The sequence below is a fragment of the Syngnathus scovelli genome, chromosome 7, assembly GCF_024217435.2.
Source record: "Syngnathus scovelli strain Florida chromosome 7, RoL_Ssco_1.2, whole genome shotgun sequence".
In the NCBI taxonomy this organism is placed as follows: Eukaryota; Metazoa; Chordata; class Actinopteri; order Syngnathiformes; family Syngnathidae; genus Syngnathus; species Syngnathus scovelli.
Window position 1 is genome coordinate 3581931 of NC_090853.1, and position 19367 is coordinate 3601297.

At 46.5% G+C, this 19367-nt stretch overlaps 5 protein-coding genes across 10 annotated transcripts; 3 read left to right on the forward strand and 2 right to left on the reverse strand.

Annotated features, from left to right (window-relative positions):
• The first annotated feature begins 478 nt into the window (after positions 1-478).
• On the forward strand, positions 479-3058 carry LOC125972074 (V-set and transmembrane domain-containing protein 5). 2 transcript variants are annotated; one of them, XM_049725363.2, is made up of 5 exons: positions 480-619; positions 696-939; positions 1670-1999; positions 2062-2205; positions 2667-3058. In XM_049725363.2, the coding sequence occupies exons 2-5, from the start codon at positions 858-860 to the stop codon at positions 2696-2698; spliced, it is 588 nt and encodes a 195-aa protein (XP_049581320.1). In that variant the 5' UTR covers positions 480-619; positions 696-857; the 3' UTR covers positions 2699-3058. The 2 variants fall into 2 exon arrangements, with proteins under 2 accessions (XP_049581319.1, XP_049581320.1); XM_049725362.2 differs by having other exon boundaries at positions 479-939.
• Positions 3056-8387, reverse strand: med17 (mediator complex subunit 17). Of its 2 annotated transcripts, none has more exons than XM_049725324.2 (13): positions 8246-8387; positions 5764-6006; positions 5528-5691; positions 5247-5466; positions 5028-5164; positions 4859-4940; positions 4609-4761; positions 4321-4451; positions 4046-4230; positions 3841-3978; positions 3655-3772; positions 3424-3583; positions 3056-3325 (listed from the first exon to the last, which is right to left on the reverse strand). In XM_049725324.2, the coding sequence occupies exons 2-13, from the start codon at positions 5996-5998 to the stop codon at positions 3117-3119; spliced, it is 1932 nt and encodes a 643-aa protein (XP_049581281.1). In that variant the 5' UTR covers positions 5999-6006; positions 8246-8387; the 3' UTR covers positions 3056-3116. The 2 variants fall into 2 exon arrangements, with proteins under 2 accessions (XP_049581281.1, XP_049581280.1); XM_049725323.2 differs by lacking the exon at positions 8246-8387 and adding an exon at positions 6177-6335.
• On the forward strand, positions 6530-14877 carry cep295 (centrosomal protein 295). 2 transcript variants are annotated; one of them, XM_049725313.1, is made up of 30 exons: positions 6530-6896; positions 7161-7361; positions 7448-7572; positions 7668-7761; positions 7864-7983; positions 8042-8182; positions 8252-8435; positions 8504-8662; positions 8740-9021; positions 9091-9188; positions 9255-9410; positions 9477-9535; positions 9621-10578; positions 10647-10815; positions 10888-11019; positions 11080-11271; positions 11384-11490; positions 11897-11987; positions 12058-12219; positions 12284-12348; positions 12430-12841; positions 12975-13318; positions 13381-13548; positions 13618-13752; positions 13821-13890; positions 13973-14154; positions 14224-14368; positions 14444-14519; positions 14590-14689; positions 14758-14877. In XM_049725313.1, the coding sequence occupies exons 1-30, from the start codon at positions 6798-6800 to the stop codon at positions 14797-14799; spliced, it is 5268 nt and encodes a 1755-aa protein (XP_049581270.1). In that variant the 5' UTR covers positions 6530-6797; the 3' UTR covers positions 14800-14877. The 2 variants fall into 2 exon arrangements, with proteins under 2 accessions (XP_049581270.1, XP_049581271.1); XM_049725314.2 differs by having other exon boundaries at positions 14447-14519.
• A 136-nt stretch (positions 14878-15013) lies between these two features.
• On the reverse strand, positions 15014-17690 carry ech1 (enoyl CoA hydratase 1, peroxisomal). Of its 3 annotated transcripts, XM_049725347.2 has the most exons (11): positions 17543-17631; positions 17359-17399; positions 16810-16978; positions 16485-16573; positions 16277-16401; positions 16156-16204; positions 16012-16076; positions 15711-15781; positions 15578-15649; positions 15350-15500; positions 15014-15278 (listed from the first exon to the last, which is right to left on the reverse strand). In XM_049725347.2, the coding sequence occupies exons 2-11, from the start codon at positions 17393-17395 to the stop codon at positions 15174-15176; spliced, it is 933 nt and encodes a 310-aa protein (XP_049581304.1). In that variant the 5' UTR covers positions 17396-17399; positions 17543-17631; the 3' UTR covers positions 15014-15173. The 3 variants fall into 3 exon arrangements, with proteins under 3 accessions (XP_049581304.1, XP_049581307.1, XP_049581305.1); XM_049725350.1 differs by lacking the exon at positions 17359-17399 and having other exon boundaries at positions 17543-17690; XM_049725348.1 differs by lacking the exon at positions 17543-17631 and having other exon boundaries at positions 17359-17536.
• Positions 17691-18005: 315 nt separating this feature from the next.
• Positions 18006-19358, forward strand: sbds (SBDS ribosome maturation factor). The gene is made up of 5 exons (XM_049725352.2): positions 18006-18252; positions 18427-18556; positions 18645-18845; positions 18918-19082; positions 19147-19358. The coding sequence occupies exons 1-5, from the start codon at positions 18125-18127 to the stop codon at positions 19270-19272; spliced, it is 750 nt and encodes a 249-aa protein (XP_049581309.1). The 5' UTR covers positions 18006-18124; the 3' UTR covers positions 19273-19358.
• The last annotated feature ends 9 nt before the right edge of the window (positions 19359-19367 follow it).

Below are 19367 nucleotides of genomic sequence, written 5' to 3' on the forward strand. Positions count from 1 at the left end.
GGTCATCTTGGACATTTCGATGTCATTACGCAATACGTACATCATTAATACATTTTTACTGTTTTCAATAATTTAAATCAAATTGACGTCAGAGATTGCTTCCACACATTGTATGCAATCATAAGTGAAAATATTTTGTAATTTCTGTCTCACACTTCATCAAATAACACTTAATCATGTGCACAAACTGATGAGCGACCGCTCCTGTGCAAGAACTTGAGAGTTATGCTAAATCTGGATTGACATTATATACTTACTGAACAATATATTCATAAATTTTGTTGTGATTGCTATTTCTCACTTAAACTGGGCAGAAAGGCCTTCAAATAAATACTCAAATGGCTTCCCACAGTCAAACAAACTTCCAAACATAGGCCAGTTGCACTCTCTCTCTCTCTCTCTCTCTCTCTCTCTCTCTCTCTCTCTCTCTCTCTCTCTCTCTTTTTATTTTTTTGAAGTGAGTGCTTCCTGTTTGGCACGTTCTACCAGGTGTCACACAATGCGAGGGGCCAGGGGCTTCCAACCTATCCTGATAGCTGGTGTGGCTCCAAAGTGCCTGTTTTACTTGTAACTCCCAAAAGCGGGAAGGCCCGACACCGTGTGGCCTTTCTTCACCTTGGTGTGTGAGTGCGGATACATGTTTACTCAATAATCTCCGGCTCAACCTGTCTGATCGGTGCGTGCCGGCTGCGCAGGTATGAACTCAGTAAACGCCTGAGAGGACGACGAGGCACGAGGAAGACTGTGAGAAAATGTCGGGATCACTATTTGTTAAGGACTGAAAAAGCCCAGCAAAAGGTCAAGTGAGTTGGGGGGAGATTCTTCTTGGTGCTCTTCAACCAACCGATGGCTCTGAGATGCTAATGTTGTACTACAGGCTCTGGGATGTACACGACGTTGCTGCGCTCTTTTGCTTTTTGTTGTACATGTGCCAACGAGGTAAGCACTATACTTATTCTCACGACGGGAACGTCTCAACTGGTTGAGGGCCACATAAGCAAAAAAAAATAAAAAAGGGAAATAGTTCCAGTTCAGCTTTTTGGTGACAGGACGACAGTAGCTACAGACTCTTAACAATCTAAATAAATAAATCAAATCTGACAAATTATGCTCCTCAATAATGTGCGATGTCAAAGGTCTTGTGTTTAAATGTCATTTCGGTAAGATATATAATTTTCCTTTACTTCTGAATGTCATCTGTTTGTAAATGCTTTTGTTTCTTTGTTTGTGGGAATTTTGGAATTAGTACTTAATTACAGTCGTTGAATCAGACCATCTACCGTCACCAGTTTTACGTGTACTTCTACTTCGAGTGTGACAATATATGCATCCTGTTTATTATGATGATATTTATAGCTACGTCAACGCGGCTGTTTAATCGATGAGCAATGGCGCTCCTTTTTTTCTTCTCAGCGCCTTGGCATTCTTGAGTAGAATTCCTTCTCCATGCCTCATTGAGCAAACAGCAGAACCACAAGGTCCATTGAAACGTCTTTGGATAAATTTGATGAGGTTTTTGAGGCTGCCCAAACATACTTTATTAAAAGGAGTGACCCCCTTTTAGAAAGTTCTGCCAGGAACCTGTCATGTGAAATCTGAGTGCCAAGGAATTTTCTGGCTCAAAAAGTGCTTGTTAAAAAAATAAATGTACTTTTTTTCTCCTTCCAAGCTGGAGCCATCTCCATCGAGTCCCCCGATCACAGCCTAACCCGGTCCGTGCAGGAGGACGTGTTCTTCTCCGTGGATGTGGCCTGCAATTGCACCCCCACCATCCAGTGGACCTTCATGTCGAGCTCGGTGAGCCGCGCCATCGGCATCTGGCGGCCGGGCGTCTTCACCAACGTCACCGCTGACTACAGCAGTCGCGTAGAAGCGCACGACAACGGCTCCATGGGATTGTCGGACCTCCGGTTGCAAGACACCGGGTACTACGTGCTGACGGTCACCGACGAGCTGGGCGGCAGTAGTAAAGATGTTGGATTTGTCCTCAAAGTCAATGGTGGGTGGAAAAAAGACAGGTGATGCATTTTTATACTTAAATAATAATCATGTTCTTCGCAGAGGTTCTGTATGAGGACCTGCAGTACCTGTCGGTGTCAGCCCTGGCGCTGGCCTGCTTGGCGGGCCTTCTCATGCTGGCCATGTGGCTGTTGAACAAAGCCTACGGGAAGATTGTAGCGTGGCGACGCAGGAAGGAAATGCCAGGTAGGAGTTTCATTCATCTAATCTTCTGCTTCTAACCACAGATTTTTTTTTTTCTTAATCTTTTAGTAGTATAAAATGACTCATGTTGCATTGGGGCCAAAGGTTATATCCTGGTCGGTTATTGTGGCCTTTGCTGCTATAAATGGTAAACTCGGGATTGCAATTTTAAAAGTCTGATTATTGTGGAGTATTCGTGCCTCTAGTTTGTAAGCAGCATTCAAAAATTGGCCAGATGCCAACTCATATCAAGGCACCATTGTATAATACAGACTTGTTTGTACAGTACTTGGTTTATTCCTACTTCTGCCTTTCTAAAGTTTGCTCGCTCAAATGACTACAGTCACAAATAGTGTCGGGCTGTCTGGCTGTGAATACAAGTTGGCATTTCGGGCGTGTTTTGGAGTACAAAGGTTGCCTAGAGTCTCAAATGAATGCCTCCCCCTTTTTTTTTCTTTCTCCAGAAAATGACACAACGGAGCTGCAGCGTCTTTGACCCGAGTTTGTTGGGACTATTTTTCATTTGAAACAGGAAAGACATTTTTTTTTTTCTCCTTCACCACAATGGATTTGGTAGAGGAAAGGAGAGACTGAGGCACTCAGATTTATTTTATACACGTGTACTGTAAATATAAACTGTATTTATTGCCAAAATAATATTGTTTGGAGTAACTAACTATAGGTCAAGTTGGGATACTTCCCCAAAATGTTCTGAGCTGAGGGAATTGAACAGTTTCATGTGGAAAATTTTAGTAAGTGGGGGGAAAAAAAACAGTGAACAGACGTGGGCAGGGAGCCAACAAAAGTCTTGTAAAACTCCTCCATGGAAGAATAAAAAGGAAAGGGGCGTGGCTTATCTTTTTTTTTTTTTTGTAACATGGCTAAGTTGCTGGTCCACCCGGGGAGTGTTGCAATTAAGGGCAAGGGGTAAGGGCGGCCATGAGGAGCTCCATCTTGTAGACAAAGTTGCGTCCCTCCATCTTGTTCCAGTGGACCTCCTTGTACGGACCCCTGAGGTGGCTCCACTTGCCGTCCTGGATGATCTCACTCTTGGGCAGGTCCTTGGTCTGGTTGCGGGGGAACTGGACCAAAACCCTGCACCCGCTCTCGGGACCGTTACGCACTGGGGAAGGGGGGGGGGCGGAAGGAAACAACAGAGCAGCAGATAAGAAAGGAAGCCATTTTAGGTCAATTTAAAAAGTCTTAAGTGAGCAGTCTCACCTGAGATGGCGTACTCTCCGTTGGGAGACGCCACGGTGACGGCCGAAGCGTTCCCGATGCTCTCCACCGGGCCGAGGCCGACGTGGTTGCTGAAGCTCAGCACGTGCCAGCCCATCACTTTGGCCAGCTGCTGCACGGCGTGCACCTGGTGCTGGGACATCTGCGGCGAGGACGAGCCAGGGACACCCATGAAGCTCTTGATTTGGAGCTCGGTGGTAAGAGTAGCCATACCTGGGAGAGGAGGAAGTCCTGCAGCTCCTGCTCCTGATGCGACAGAGTGACCACGCGGCCGTCTCGATGGACCACTCGGATCTGCTCCACGCCAATGTTGAGCTGCAGCTGGATGGACCTGAAACATGCGATCAGCACATTAGCCACACCTTCAAATCACCTTCGTGCCTTCCTTCCGCAACTTACTTGCAGATTTGCTCGTAGCTCTGAGAGGTGATCAGCACTTTGACGCTTGACTCGTACACGTCGTTAATGTTGGACCAGTGAGCTTGAATTTGAGGGTCTTCGATGCGGCTGGCCAGGCTGTCGATGGTGCGCGCCGTTCTGACAAATCCACAAAAGATGCACGATGAATGATGTCGTCGTTTGAAAAAGTAGAAGCCGGTCTTACCGGCTCCGTAGGAAGATGTGCTTGGCCTGTTTGATGATCTTCTCCAGGAGACCTTCTCGTTGCTGCAAGTTGCTAATTTCGGCCTTGTCGTAGGCCATCGGACCCGCCAGACGCAGGCGCTTGTGGCCAAATGGGGCGGTGGCGGGATGTGGCATCACCATGGAACTCAGCTGCTGCTTGTGGAACTGCGACACAGACAAAGGAAACCTTCATTCGATTCAATCAAATTATAGTCAAAGTATCCCTGATGGGAAAAAAAAAAAAAAAAGTCTCACCTCTCGCATCATCTGATGCAGGTTATGTTCCAGTACGTAAAGATGATCATCTGGTTTGGGTCTTTCCGGTGAGGCCCGATGGTTCCTCTTGTCTGTCGTCGAGTGGCACAATGAGATGGAGAGTTGCAAACCTACAAACAGAATTATTCAGTCAGTGGCACAAAATGTAGAAAAACGAAAATTGCTTGTTTTGTTTTTCAGACTGATGCAGATTTGAGAAACATTAATTATAATGGTAATAAATACGCGATTAGTATTGGTTGATCGTAGTCACGAGCGTTCCAAGACCTGGGAAGGGCTGTGAGATGATCTGATTCTTCACGACAATGTGAGGGATTTGGGATTTGATCTGGACGGCTTCCCGAGACAACTGCGCAAAGATCTCCTTGCAGAGGAGAACGTTCTGAGCCGCCTCGAGCTTCACGTGCCACAGCTGCGAACCTGCCAATGTGACACATTACCAAGAAGATGTGCCGAATTAAAAAAAAAAAAAAACCTTTCATGATAAACACTAAGTAGAGTTGCAGCAATACCACACCTCCTTTGGTTTTTGGTTGTCGCCGGAACAAATTGACTGTTCCGAGATCACCAATGTCTGGAGCTTGCTTCTGGATGGAAACCTGGAACAGTCCCAGTGGTGATTCCACCGCTTTCTCCAATATTTCTTCATTCAAGTCGGTATGAAAATATGTCTGTCAGTCCCCTACCTTGATGTAAGCAGATCCCTCAAGATCACTGGGGATCTGCACGTCAAGGGGACAGTAGTCCTCCGGGATCTTTTTGTCCAGATCAATATCCGTGTTCTTGATCACCTCAAATGAGCCGTGATGAGGAAACAGTGAGCCTGCGTGGTTAATGACATCATGTAGCTTTTACAGACTGGGATGACAAAAACATCAAAATCACTTTGTGGTGGTTTCAATAACCTGCACTCCGGTAGCTGAGGTCTCCCAGGATCTTGTCGCCGACTTTGCGCAGCTTCCACTGCGAGCGCAATCGCAGCAGCTCCGCGTTGAAGTCTCGCTGTCTGCGGTTCTCCAGGTTCTCCGCGACAGACTTGTTGAGCTTCTCAGCCCCCTTCAGGAGGAGCTGCGCTGCTGTGGCCAGTGATTTCTTTTTGCTCATCAGTTGGAACACCTGAGGGGTCTGAATCAAAGCAAACCAATGTGGATATTAAACTTAAAATGTGCCAGTGTTTTCACTTTACCTTGCTCATGGACGGATCTTGAGACACTGGGTCTAGCGCCATGTACTTCTTCTCCTTCACCACGCAGAGCACATCGTAGAGGACACACATTTCGGTCAGGGAACTACGCAAGTTGTTGCGGACGGAATCCCAAGGCCACAGGGAGGGCTGGAACTTTACTGTTCCTGCATAAAACGAAACAGTGGAAAAGAAGAGTCATTCATTGTGCATTCAACACAAACTTGTCTTCATGATACCTTCTTCTTCCTCCACGTCATGTTTGCACCACTCGCGATCCCGGGATTCGCTGTTGGTTCCCTCTTCCTCAGAGTCGGATCCTTGGCTGAAGTCAATCCGCTGCGCCAATTTAGCCAAGTTCTGGGACATGGACAGGGGTGGCACGTACGTCTCAGTTCCATCGAGGGCAACCTCCTGCACCTGCTTCTCACAGAAAGACTCTATGCTGACCCTCACGCCTGGACCGCTGGCCATGATGGCAACTAAGCAAGACAGGGAAGGGACAGCAAGAGAAAGACATCATTATACGACTGCTTTGCTATCCAAATCGGCTAGCGTTAGCTTCATGCTAATCACGGCGTATTTGGTTAGAACACTAAACAGCAACATGAAAACGTTGAAATTAATAACATTTGATTTAAGCACATCTTACCTCTGATTTTAAGCAATTGCTAGGAATTTAAATATTGCTCCTTTAAGTTGTGTTGTTTCTGTCGTGTTTCGATTATTCTACACACGCTATGTGCTCTTCTTTGTTTTGTCATATATGGCAGCTAATTCTACTTGGGGACAATAGCACCTCTCTTCGGTGAAAAGTGTTGCTGCAGCTGTTAAAATTGTAAAATACTAAATACATTTAAGCTTCTTCTTTTTTTTTAAATATATATATACGTGATAAAAGTCTTGCTGACTATTTAAGAGTGCCGATAATTAATAATGATAATACATCTAAATAATATAACAATGTGTCGCGACAAAGTGCGCGAACACGGCGGGACGTTTAAACCGACGGATGTGACGTAGGAAGAATTCAAAGCGAACTCTTCGCGATCGCACAGATTTGTGTGCTGCAAGAAAATGTCTTTTATTTTAAATTGATCGCATCAGAATGTATTCAATCTGACGTCTATAACTTGATAAGATCCTATTTCATCGATTTACTCGCGTCTGAGCGGCGGAACTTTGCGATCAGGCAAAGTTAACCAATTCAGGCCAATCAGCTAAGCCGCTAGCTGCTTATGTTGCTACAGAGAAATGTTTACGCTGAGAGACAATGGCGAGACGGCTGGGAAAATTACGACTGAGCCCCAACGAAGAGGCCCAGTGGATGCAAGAAGAAAGGGGAAGAAGGAGAAAATTGCGAATACAACAGGTAGTGAGAACATAATCGATTTTGCTTCGCTTTCTGACGTTTCACTTCATTGTGACGTCATATGTTCAGTTATTGCGTCCGAACTTTTGACTCACTTTGATTTGCCACCCATTGAGTCATGTCAATCCCCCGAGCCAAACAGTTTGTGAGTTTTGAAACTTGTGATCAATGCTCTCATTCGAGCAAGCTATTTTTGCAAACGAATTATGCAATCCTTCAATTTATTATCATGCATTTAATTGTTGAACCCTGTTCCTCTCTTAGGTTCGTGAGCAGCATAAGAACTTTGCGTTCCAGACACGGCAGAATGTTGAGCGGAGACGTCAGCGTGAGCTGGAGCTCCTGGGACAGGAACTGCGGGAGCAATGGGAGCAACAGCAAAACGAGAAACTGCGCACGCTGCAGTTGCTTTACGAACAGACCCTCCAGATGGTCGGCCAAGGACAGAGGATGGCCAAAGAAAATGTAATGCAGTGTGACGTCAGAAAGACAGAGGGCACTGCTCTACATAATACATAGTTGTATTAAAATATCTTTTTGATCTGTAAAAGGAGCCTGATTTGCTGGCCATAACTCGGAGAGAAGCGCTGAATCACGCCAAAGCCGAAGAGCGCTTTCAAGAAGCTCTGAAAGAGCTCAAGTCGCAGAAGCTTAAAGATAGTGAGATGCAAAGCCGGTGAGAATTTTTCAACTTTTTTGAATGTGACTACCAGACTAAGACAAAGAGAGAGAAATGTGGACATTGTTTTTTTTTTTTTGTTTCCTTTGCAGAACGATCAATGCTCGGAAAAAGGCTCTGCAGGTAGAAAAGGAGAGATCGACAAAAGTGGCCAGCCTCCCGCCGCCTCCCCCAAATCCAATTTTAGTAAGTTGCATTGTTGTACTCAAAGGTTGTGCTTGAAATAGTGTGAACATTTTTACGAATGACAAAACTTGAAATGAATTGTTATTGTCTTCCCTTTCCAAGCAAGCCATTGAAGCCGGAAAATCGCACATGGGAAAGAAATCGGATGTCAGTGCCTTTGCCGGCACCCGTCACCACATGCACCCCGGGATCACGGTGGACCGGGCGGCAGACACGCAGCAGGTAAAGAAAGGCATGAACCACATGTTTGGAGTTGCCATAAGTCAACTTTCTCAAATAGGTGGATGCCCATGAGGGAGCTGAGCTGGCCATGAAGAGGCATCTGGACTTACAGAGGGAGGAAGAGAGGAAGAGAGCCGAACGAAAGGAGACGGCTCGTGTTCGAGGGAAATCGGCTCTGAAGAAAGAGCAACTGGCGCTGGTATGAACTTTGTGTGTTGATCTCAAGCACCATCGGGCCAATGTCAGACCCCCGTGTTGGTACCTTTAGGATCGCGAACGGCTCCTCGTGGAACTGGAGCACATGCAGCACGCCGACATGCTGAGGAGGCGGCAGCAGGCCTTTCAGATAGCGCCGCAGATCTTCCAGCCGCCTCACAGGAAGCAGGAGATGAAGGATGACTTCCAAAGAGACATGGAGGTTGCCTTTGAGGACATGTACACCAGAGAAAGAAGTATGAAGTCAAAACTTGGTGTAGTTGTTGATTGGATGGATTATTGTTTACATATTTTGAAATTCCAGGAATCCAAAGTGACTCCATAAGTCGGCTCGTCCCAGAACCTCGTCCTGCCATCGGCGCCGACAGCCAAGACCCGGAGCTGGATGTCACGCTAGACGAGGGTGTCACATCTGAACGAGAAAGGTCCACAGAGGACCCTGGATTGCAGGAAAATGCCCATGGTATAAATTAACATAACTAGTAAAGACATTACTAGTACCACGCTCGCAAAGACATGAACAACTTTCTTAACCTGCAGTGGAGAACATGCGAGCAGCTCCCAGGAAGGCCTTGACCAATCTCCTCAATCGCATCAGGAACCAAAGAAGCGAGTCGTCAAGCTGTGACGGCGGAATCCCCGTCGCCAGTCGGGGCTCGGAGCAGGACAACAAAGTGATCCCAGAGCGGGATGCCGTCGTTCGGCCCGAGGGAGTTTCCGAAAGGGTCGAGGCGGCAGACAGAGAAGTTTCGGAGGAAGACGTGACCATCGAAACGGGCTCGCTCAGCAGCCATCCCGCCCAGGCGCCGTTGGTTCCTCAAGGTAACACTGCTTTCCTGACGCTAGTACAAAAGTCATAATTAAATATGATGAAATGTTTGTTTTTATTAGCAACAAACGCAACAATTCAGCCAATCCCATCAGACAGTCAAGATGGAGATTCCCTCGCCTCCAAAATCCTGGAATTTGAAACCGAGCGAAAGAAAAGGGTAGGGGACCGCTTTAGTCCACTTTGTATTTGCATTTTGCTCAAGCTTTTTCGTCTTCTTCTGCAGGAGATGGAGCTGGAGAGGGAGAAACAGCAGCAGATGGCCTTTCTACAGGAGCTGGAAGAGCAGAAAGCCGAACTGGAGCGATTGTTGCTTGAGTCTCAACAACAAGAAACCCCTCAAGCGGGGGTCCATGATCAAGAAGTTCACCCACATCCAGAGGTAAGCCAAAATTTCAGAATTCTTTTTTTAAAATTCTAAATCAGAAAAAAAATCCCAATCCCACAGACTCCTGAACACACCAGAAGAATCCGAGAATGTCAAGAGCGCCTCCTAGAGCAAAACAGGTGCGTTGCATCATCAAGGAAAAGTATCAAAACAAACTTCCAGTTTCTGGTTCTAATCCAGTCTTATTTTTTTCTCAATTCAAAGAATTCATCAGCAATCTATGGACCTGGCTCGACGACGCCTGGAAGACTACCAGCGCTCTCTTCAGAACCGTCACAACGGGACCACTCTGCCCCTTCCTCCTCCGCTGCACGAGCCTCAAATCTCCACCGACTTCTCCTCCCAAGCATCGTCTGGTCCGTCCATACCACCGGCTCCTCCCTCCTCCAGCCTCCAACCCGCGGAATCATTTGAAAGTTCAAACCTTCCGAGGTACCAGCTACAGGACATCTCTGATCCCGACCCTCTGACGAGAAAAGTTGTTCCGAGAGTCCCGTCGACCACCACCGAGTCAATTCCTCCCAAAGCGGTCATCCGAAAAGTACTTCCTTCTAAAATGGTCACTAGAGAGTTACTATCTCCTCAAGTGGTCACCAGAGAGCCCGTTCCTCCTAACGCCATCACCACACAGCCAATTCCTCTCCAAGTTAGCGCCGCAGAGTCGCTTCCTCCTCAAGTAGTCACCAGACAGTTGCTCCCTTTTAAAATACTCACCAAAGAGTCGCTTCAACTCAAACCAGTCACCAGAGAGCCGCTTCCTCAAGCGGTCACCGCCGAGCCATCTCGTCCTCAAGTGGTCACCAAAGAGACTCTTCCTCTTCAACCACTCCCTCTTAAGAAGGTCACCCGAGAGTCATTCCATCCCACACCAGTCATCAGAGAAGTTCTTTCTTCTCAAGCGCTCACCAGAGAGGCCTTCACTCGTCAACCCACCGAGTTTCTCCCTTCCACCAGCTTTCCAATCCAGCCCATCCAAACGATCACGCAGAGTCACCTTCCACAGTTTGGATCACCTGCAGAACAAGACCAGCAGAGGCCTCAGGAGTTCCGCAATCGGCAGCAGGAGAGCAAAGAAGAACTGCGGCAAAAACAGCCAGAGAGTCTGGAGCTCCTCAGGCAGCAAAAAGAAACATTAAGGGCTCTGATTAACGTTGACGCTCAAGTGAGTTCACAAAGTGTCTCCTCTTGTCGCGTAATATCTTCTTCGGCTCAACCGTGATGTTCTTGCAGCCGCAAAGCGAGGTCGCCACACCACAGGACGCCGCTCAAATCCGATTGGGACTACTTTCCTCCCTGCTCAAAGTCATCGAAAAATCTAACGGGGGGAGTTTGACCCGCCCGGGGCATCTGCAGACAGAAGACGACCCAAGTCTTCATCTCCCATCCACCAGCGAGACGGGTACTAGCGCGTAGCATTGATAGCGCGCAGCATAATCCCAAAAACTGATTTTCATTTCAATTTTTTTTCCAGCCTCACTTCATGCTCCCGCCCGAGCAGCAAAACCCCCAGTGACCCGAGTCCGGCTCGGCACGATGAGCGAGCAGCACGAGCTCAGCGCCATTCAGGAAGTGGAGACGCCAGTGGACACTAGCCTGGCGACAGGTCAGTCCAAAAACTTGGCATCTCACGTCCCGTCATCACTGACGCTGATTCTGCTCTCAGGTCCGGGCGATGCTTTTTCTACGCCCCAACACACAATGGACTGGTCTCTGCGGGAGCCATACGAGTCCCCTGTGACCACAGAAGCAACTCTACAGACGTCGTCCATGTCAAGTTCAAAGAGGTCCACCTCATCGCTTTATGGAGGAAAGCAAGTGATGGGGTCCGGGACATCACCAGACACTTCTGAGCACGGTACGTTCGCTCATTTTAGCAATTCAATGAAAATAATACAATACAATCAAAACTCGGTTGACACCTACTTTTTTTTCGTGAAGGTCCATTCAAATCGAATTTTGTTGCCCAGGTTCATATCGCCACTTCTCATTGGACTCCGAGAAGGAATCCGACTCCTTAGGCCCGGCGGTCCCGATCAGCGGCTCCTTCTCGGATGCTAGCGGGTCACCTGGAGAGGCAAGTTGGGTTTTTATTTTGAGTCAAGGGTCTGACATTGCATGCAGGTACACTTTTCAACCCCTCTGAGGTTCACAACTTGTGGATCAATGATGAAAAATAGCCAAATCTGAGTGCCTTGGTAATGTCTTCCTTGGCCTGTGATTATGCATGAGAAGCTTTTTGTTTGTATGTTTGTCCGTCCGTGTGTGTGTGTGTCTGTCTGTCTGTATGTGTGTTGTCTTTTGAGCGATGATGTAAACAAAATTCCCTGAATTGTATTTTTTTTTTAAAAATACATTACATGAGGGTTTCTACACTTGAACTGAGCTCAATATCCAATTACTAAATTATTTATGAATATATGGTAAGATTTGTAAATGCAACCACCAATCCTAACCGAGTGTGTGTGTGCGTTTGTTGTCAGTCTGCACATGGACGTTCTGATCGGGAATGCTTGTCCATCACACCCTTGTCCACCGGCAGCTACATCACCAGTGACCCAGACGCCAACGCAGGTGAGGAAAAAAATAAATAAAAATTAGTCAAGCGACCTCTGGTCCAAAACCATTGTGGTGTCATTATTAGGTAAATCTCCAACCCTTGTCGCCATGGAGACTTCTCGCCTCGGCCCCTCCTCCAGTCCCGCTGCAGGCCAGCCCCAAGCGGCTCTTCACGCCTCTCCGATGAGCGACGTCCAGCGTATCGTCGAGCAATACGCCCGAGAGCTCAGCGTATCTTTAAGCACAGGTAGAGCGTGCGTGAGATGTTCGCTCAGCGTGCGGTTTTGTTCACCGTACTCCGTTTGGAACAGGGCGAGATGACGACGAAGCGTCTGGTGTGACTATTCCTTCTCCAGCCGCCCACACTAGTGTCGTGGTCAGTGAGCCACAAAACCGCCTTAAACTTGATTTACTCTACTTGAGGAACATTTTGAATTCTTGCTTGTTCATCTTCCAGAACCGTGACCAGGCGGTCCAACCAATTTTGGGGCAATCCTCGGTCTACGAGGATCAGGACTCGTTCAGACCTCTGATTGGTCAGCCAGGGGATCAGTCCTCCTACCTCATTGCAGAACAAAGAGACAGCACCATGGAGCGGCTGCTGGGTCAGCCGTCAGCTCACTCGTCCGTAATCGGCCAGCCGCCCGGCCCGCTGCTTTCCGCCAGATTGGACTTGACCTTGAGTCGCATTATGGAACAAATCTCTCGCGAGTCGAGCCAGCGCGGGTGGAGAGGGCAGCATGAACCCAGTGTAGCTCAGTTGCCATCCCACACGGAACGGTCCTGGTTGGACGAGCGTCCGGAGAGTTCGATGAAACCGCTTGTCGCCGAGTTGGACTTGTCTTCTGGCCAGGACAGTGGAAGCTCAGGTTTGAGAACTTTGCAAACAGTAAATAGATGCTGTCATACCAAATGTATTAAATTACAGATGATAAAAAGTAATAGAAAAATGAAATTGAAAAAAAAATTACAGATCATATATACTTTTTTGTTACATTTTAGGTGAAAGAACTGGCTTGGATCTCAGCACCTTGACAGAGGCCACCATTCCCTCGCATCCATCCTTACCTCCCGAAGCCTCACACAGGGTTTCCGTCCCGCCCGGCGCAGACTCCTTTCACCCCCTCCCGTCCGAGGTCACCAACAACGAGACAGCCCCGGACCCGTCCGCCGTGTTTCGCGACTCTTCCGAGGGACGCCTCTCGAGCGGCGAGCTCAGCCTGTCAACGCATTCCGACTCGGCGTCTCAAGGCGGGGCTTCTGAGAGCGAGCGCTCCACCGACCGCTTCAGGACGGAGGAAGGCTCCCGCCGGACGTCCCCTTGGCATCGCGTCAACTCTCCTCAGGTTGTGTGTCTAATTACGCGTGTGTGCGCTTAAATGAGCGCTAACATAATTTGTGATTACAGATGGTGCGGCTCTCCCAATCTGATGCTAGCAACAATTCGTCTGCATTCAGCATCTTGCCTGAGGAGGACGTAGAAGAAAAGCAGCGGGACGTAGAAGTTCCCATTCCTGACATCCCTGCAGAAGAGTGCACTTTGAACTTGAGGCTGGACCTCAATGCTAGACTACGGGTACAATTTTGTGCTGCTCGATTTTTGAAGGTGTTTTTTTTTGTCTTTTTTGATAACTTGTATTTCTAGGAGGCCGGCAGTATGAATGGCATCCTGGAGCAGTCCCAAATAACACTGGTGAGCTTGACAGACACCACGTTGCAGGACAGCATAGTGCTCGAGGAAGAACTCCCGTGGAAGGAGGAAGAACAAAAAGGCAATGAGGTACTCGTGTTGGCATTCCAGGACCTTCTCAACTCTGTCCTCGTGTGAACTTATTTTCTTTATCGTAGGAGTCCCAACCAACGTTAATGGGGAAACCTCCAGGAGCTTTTAAAGCAGATCAGAGCCCGACACATGCAGGTAAAGTCTGCTATGGATTTATTTAGAGGGCTTTGAAGGTGGAGAGTGGTTTATATTGAAAATGTCTGTCTGTTGGCATCAGGCATGCTCCTCGAGTTCAATTGGGGGTCCCAGCAGCAGGGAGTCTTTGAGAAGAAGCGCCAAGCTCTTCTTGAGAGGTCAGCCCGCCGGGCGGAACAAGTTAAGGCCAAAGGGGCGATGGTCAGGAATGGAAAAGCAGCGGAGGTCAGCCCGCAGTCTGAGGAAAGGCCTCTGCAGACCAAGGTTGAATGAAATAAAAGGAATGAAATACAAATTAACGATAAAGTTAAAATGATTGCAACCTTACTGCAGACTCAGTCGGACTACCAAGTGGAACAAATCAAAGCTAAAAGGGGGCCGGGCAAGGAATGTCCTCTGCAGAGGCAAGCCAAAGCTGACAAGTGCAAAATGGCAAAGTCCACGTTAATCAAGCAACAAAAGCCCCTGACTCCTCCAGGTAGGAAAACTGACGAGTAACAAGACGGGGCAGATACAAATGTGCCCTGAAGTTAAGTCTTAATTTGCTTTTCAGCAGCGAGCACGTCAACAAAGTTGAACGAGCAGAGCCAAGTGAAGAAAGTTGCCGACATGCACAGACAAACTCGGAGGTACTGCCATATTTTATTGTTTTTACCTTCCCATGTCACCACTGTCTCAACACCGCATTTATTCTTTCAGACTGTACGAGCAGCTTGAGGAGGTCAAAGAGCGGAAGGCGGTCCAAAGCCGTCAGGAAGCTTCGGCCAGCAACAGACAGAAAGCCAAAGCCTTCCACATGGTAAATCTTTTTTTTTTTTTTTAGGCATTACGCCGACGGCACTCAACTGATGTTTTATTCCCCCACAGAAAACACTCCAGAAGCTTCGTGCCAAGCAGACTCAACAATGAGTGACTCAGAATGTTCTTTCCTCCCTGTGTAAATTATGTTATAGTTTCGTTTATCAATAAAGTTTTAACTTATTCAAAGATCTTTTGTGTTGTGTGTTTACATAATACTTTATATTTAACTTTCAGCACCTATTTATTAGATTCATACAAATATTAAAAATCATATACACGAGTATTTTACAATGACAAAGATAGAAATTATCAGGCATCGGCATTTGATGACTTTGTCCCAAGAGCACTTTATAGCTTATTTATGAATCATAAGACTGTTGGCACATTCTTATTTTTGTTTGGTTAGGCAATCTTAAATTGGCCCGAGAAGCCCAGCTTGAGAAGTGCTAAAAAGCTTGTTCAGTAAACATCCTGACCTCTTTTCACAGTTTGGAGAAGGTTATGCTCTTGACACTCTTCTTCTCCATGGAGGCTTGAGCGGATTTCATCACGTCTGCAGTCTGAAGCATGCTCATGTTCCACGTGGCCTGGAAACATGGACCATTCACCATTTCACAATAGAGTGTTTTAAGTTTGAACTTCCTGAAGTTTTCCTTACCATGTAGTCGAGTCCCTCGGCTACACTGTGGTCTCGGGAGTAGATGAGGTTGACTTTGGTGCCTTGTACAGCCACGGGGCTGCGGGCGGCCATCTCTTCGGCCATCTCCAGCGCGCTCGCCATCATGGCCTCCTTGTCCGCAAACACTCGGCTGGATACCCGACGAGAAAACGGGAAGCTTCCTTATCCTTAATCCCCCTCATAAGGGTGCCTTAACTATTTATTTACCTGACCAGTCCACTGTTCAAGGCCTCATCAGCAAACATCTTCCTCGCCGTCAGAGCCAGATCGTTCACCAGGCTGGAGAAAACGTGGGAATATTTTAGATGAACAATTTCAAGTGTGTTTATGAGCTGTTTACCTGCGGCTGCCGATCACTTTCGGGAGCCTCTGCAGCGTTCCGACGTCCGCTGCTAGCCCGATGTCCACTTCCTGCAACATCGTAACCGAGGCAACAACCTTTAGCATCGCCCCCAAAAATAGATTCTCACCCCTTGACTGGCCATATTTACTTTTGTGTTCAAACCCCATAAAAGAAAGATACTGCTTTTATGAAGCTCACATTCTATACGTAGTATTTGTCTGCTGGACGTGTGCCTTAAAGGGGCGTGGCCTAGTGAGTGATGAACATTAGGTAATGCTCTAATTTACACGGGACGTACTTTGACTTGGAACCAGGCATCCTGGGTGCACAGGCGGATGTCACAGGCAGTGATCAGATCCACACCTGTACGATGAATTTGAGTTTTGAAAAGGTGACATTTCAATAATTTTAATGTCTAATACTTCTGATGATGTCCTCCTACCTCCTCCCACACAGGCTCCATGAACAGCTACCACAACTGGCTTTGGACACTGGAGCAAGAAGATCAACGCATAAGTAATAATAAAAATGATCATATATTAATCATCATATGTGTGACGGACCCTCTCGATGACTGAGAAGGTGTCCTGGTATTTGGTGATGTTCTTTCTAAGGTTCCAAGAAATACGGGCCGTGTCATCTCCGTCTGGTTGCAGCAAGTCGCCGGCCATGTCCATCAGGTCAATACCTGGACCATCGGCACACAACTGAGAATTAGATTTGTTCTTCAATTGATGTAAATAAATGCAACTTTGACAAGACTTGTAACACCTGCTGTGAAGACCTTCCCTGCGCCAGAGACCACAACCACTCTGCAGTCCGGGTCACCGGAAATCTCGTTAAAACAGTCCACCATCTCACTGAGAGACAGCACATGATCAGTTTTATTGTCATTGTCAGAGCACATAAATTTTCCAGAAATTTATAATATATTAATTTATTGTTTGTGTTTGTTAAAACAATATATTATATTATGCAATCGCAATATCAAGTGGGGACGGGGGGGTAGATTATTTTTATAAACCCCTTGACACAATTCCAAATTATTTCCCCTCATATGCCATCTTTTATCAAATCTATTTAAAAAAAATCTTGCCTCCAGAATGCTTTGTTCATTGCATTGCGCTTGTTTGGACGGTGGAGCTCCACATGGGTGATTGTCTGTGCTGGGTGGCTGATGGCCAGGGTGGTGTAAGGGGCTGTGGGACCGCCAGACGTCGACATGGTCCGGACGACTATTTGGCTGCAGGGCCCAAATCCCCTGTCTATTAAAAAAGAATGTATTCAAGATTAAATGCATATATTTTACTACTGTATTACTTGGGCAGTTGGTGTTGTAGTACATAACTAGGAAAACAACTACACTAATCACACCGTAAGAATTTAAAGTACGTTTTTAATGGAAAATATGTGAACCAAATTAGACACAATTTTGAGAATACTAATTAAGCGGGTGGGGGCCATTTTGGGGCAGACAGCAGTGAAATGTAGTTATGGGAAAAGAAAACAAAAATGCACATTAGGAGTGAGAATAACCTAAACTTTAAAACACACAACTAAAATTAAAATACGACAGTTGTTAGATATTGACAAAATTGACTCAATATGTGACGTTTATTAACGTAACAGGGCGCTGTTGACTTACATGTTGTGAAAGCAGACCTGGCAAAGAATGACAACATCGCCCTTGAAACGACGAAGGTGGAGTGGGAAGAAAAACAGACAAACTAAAATCTTAGCAAACACAATTTCAGCGGACGCGACGTTTTACACACCGACAGAAAGTTAAATTAAGTTAACTGTGGCTAGAATTCAAACAGGTGCCTCACCTGAAGTAACTTAGGTCCTTTAACGAAGGCAGAAAGCGTCTCCTTTCTTCTTCTTGTTTTGTTGGTACTGGCGACTTGGCACACTAGCGCCCCCCACGGTCAAGTTGACTGGAAGTTTTGCTTACCTTTCACCCACTTTCTTGATAAATCATCAGGTTTTTTTCATCAAAATATCACGATTGTAAAATAGTGTTTGCCGATTGAAATACACGCTTTGCAACGTTTGTGTAAAGAAAATGACGTCATCATAAACGGAACTATAGTTTCGTTACTGTTTCTCGAGGGTCTTTGCGTCAACGGTGACTGCAAATTTACTTTTACTATACTTTATTCTTTGGGATTGTCACGAACCGTTTTTTTTTACACCAGGAAAATATTTACTTAGTTTTTGTCTATTTTTTAAAAACTTTTATTTCAATGTTTAGGATCAATTACCGTGGTCAAAAACATCAGAACTCTCGTTCGCCATCACTTGTTTTTGACGGACTCTAGGTGTGGTAACACAATAACAAGTGCGTCACGGAGGCTATCGTTTTGACAACGCACTTTTATCCTCAACAAAATTAGTAGATAGTCGTAAAAATGTCTATATTTACACCGACAAACCAAATCCGACTGACAAATGTGGCAGTGGTGCGGATAAAGAAAGGAGGCAAACGCTTCGAAATCGCCTGTTATAAGAATAAAGTAGTCAGCTGGCGCTCCGGAGCGTAAGTAAAACATCAGATTTTGGGTTTAAATTGTCTCACATACCTTTGTTAATGCTTATTGTCTTAATACATTAATATATACACTCTAAATGTTTCTGTTTAAACCCAACCTTTAATGATCCAACGAGCTGCGTGTCAAACACAAAAGTTTCTCCTTTGTGTTTTTGTCTGCAGAGAGAAAGATCTGGATGAGGTTTTGCAGACCAACTCAGTTTTCGTTAATGTCTCCAAAGGGCAGGTGGCCAAAAAGGATGACTTGTGTAAAGCTTTTGGCACAGATGACCTGACCGAAATCTGTAAACAGGTACAGTAACAATCTCCGATGTAACTAAAGAAAGAAAGAAAGCACTGATGTTTAAAAATGACTTTTCCTCTGCGTTGCGTGCAAATAGATCCTGGCCAAAGGGGAGCTCCAGGTTTCTGACAAGGAGCGACATAGTCAGCTGGAGACCATGTTCAGAGACATCGCCACCATCGTGGCCGAAAAGTGCGTCAACCCCGAAACCAAGAGGCCGTACACGGTCAGCCTGATTGAACGCGGAATGAAGGACATCCACTATTCGGTCAAACCCAACAAGAGCACCAAGCAGCAGGTGATGCAAACATCATATGAAAAAGTGCGAATAATCAAGCATGACGAGATGACGTGATTTTGTCGAATGCAGGCCTTGGAGGTGATCCGGCAGCTGAAGGAGACCATGCAGATCCAGCGGGCCCACATGAGGTTGCGGCTTCTGCTGCCAGGCAAAGAGGCTAAGCGGCTCAAGGAGAAAGTCAAACCTCTCCTGCAGGTGGTAGAGAGCGAAGATTTTGAAGAGAACCTCGAAATTGTGAGTTGGTCCCACAATTTGGATTCAATTTTTAGTTTTTGACATTTACATTTTTTGCTGTTAGGTGTGTCTGGTGGATCCCGGCTGCTTCAGGGAGCTGGGTGAGATGATTCGCTGCGAGACCAAAGGCAAAGGCTCGGTGGAGGTGATCAGCCTGAAGGACGTGGAGGAGGGTGATGAGAAGATGTAGGGAATCACTTCAACACTTTGGAAAGATGTTGGGAACTAATTAAGTAAAAATTAAAAACTCAACTGCTCCTCTATGCTAAAAGCACACTCTTTGGG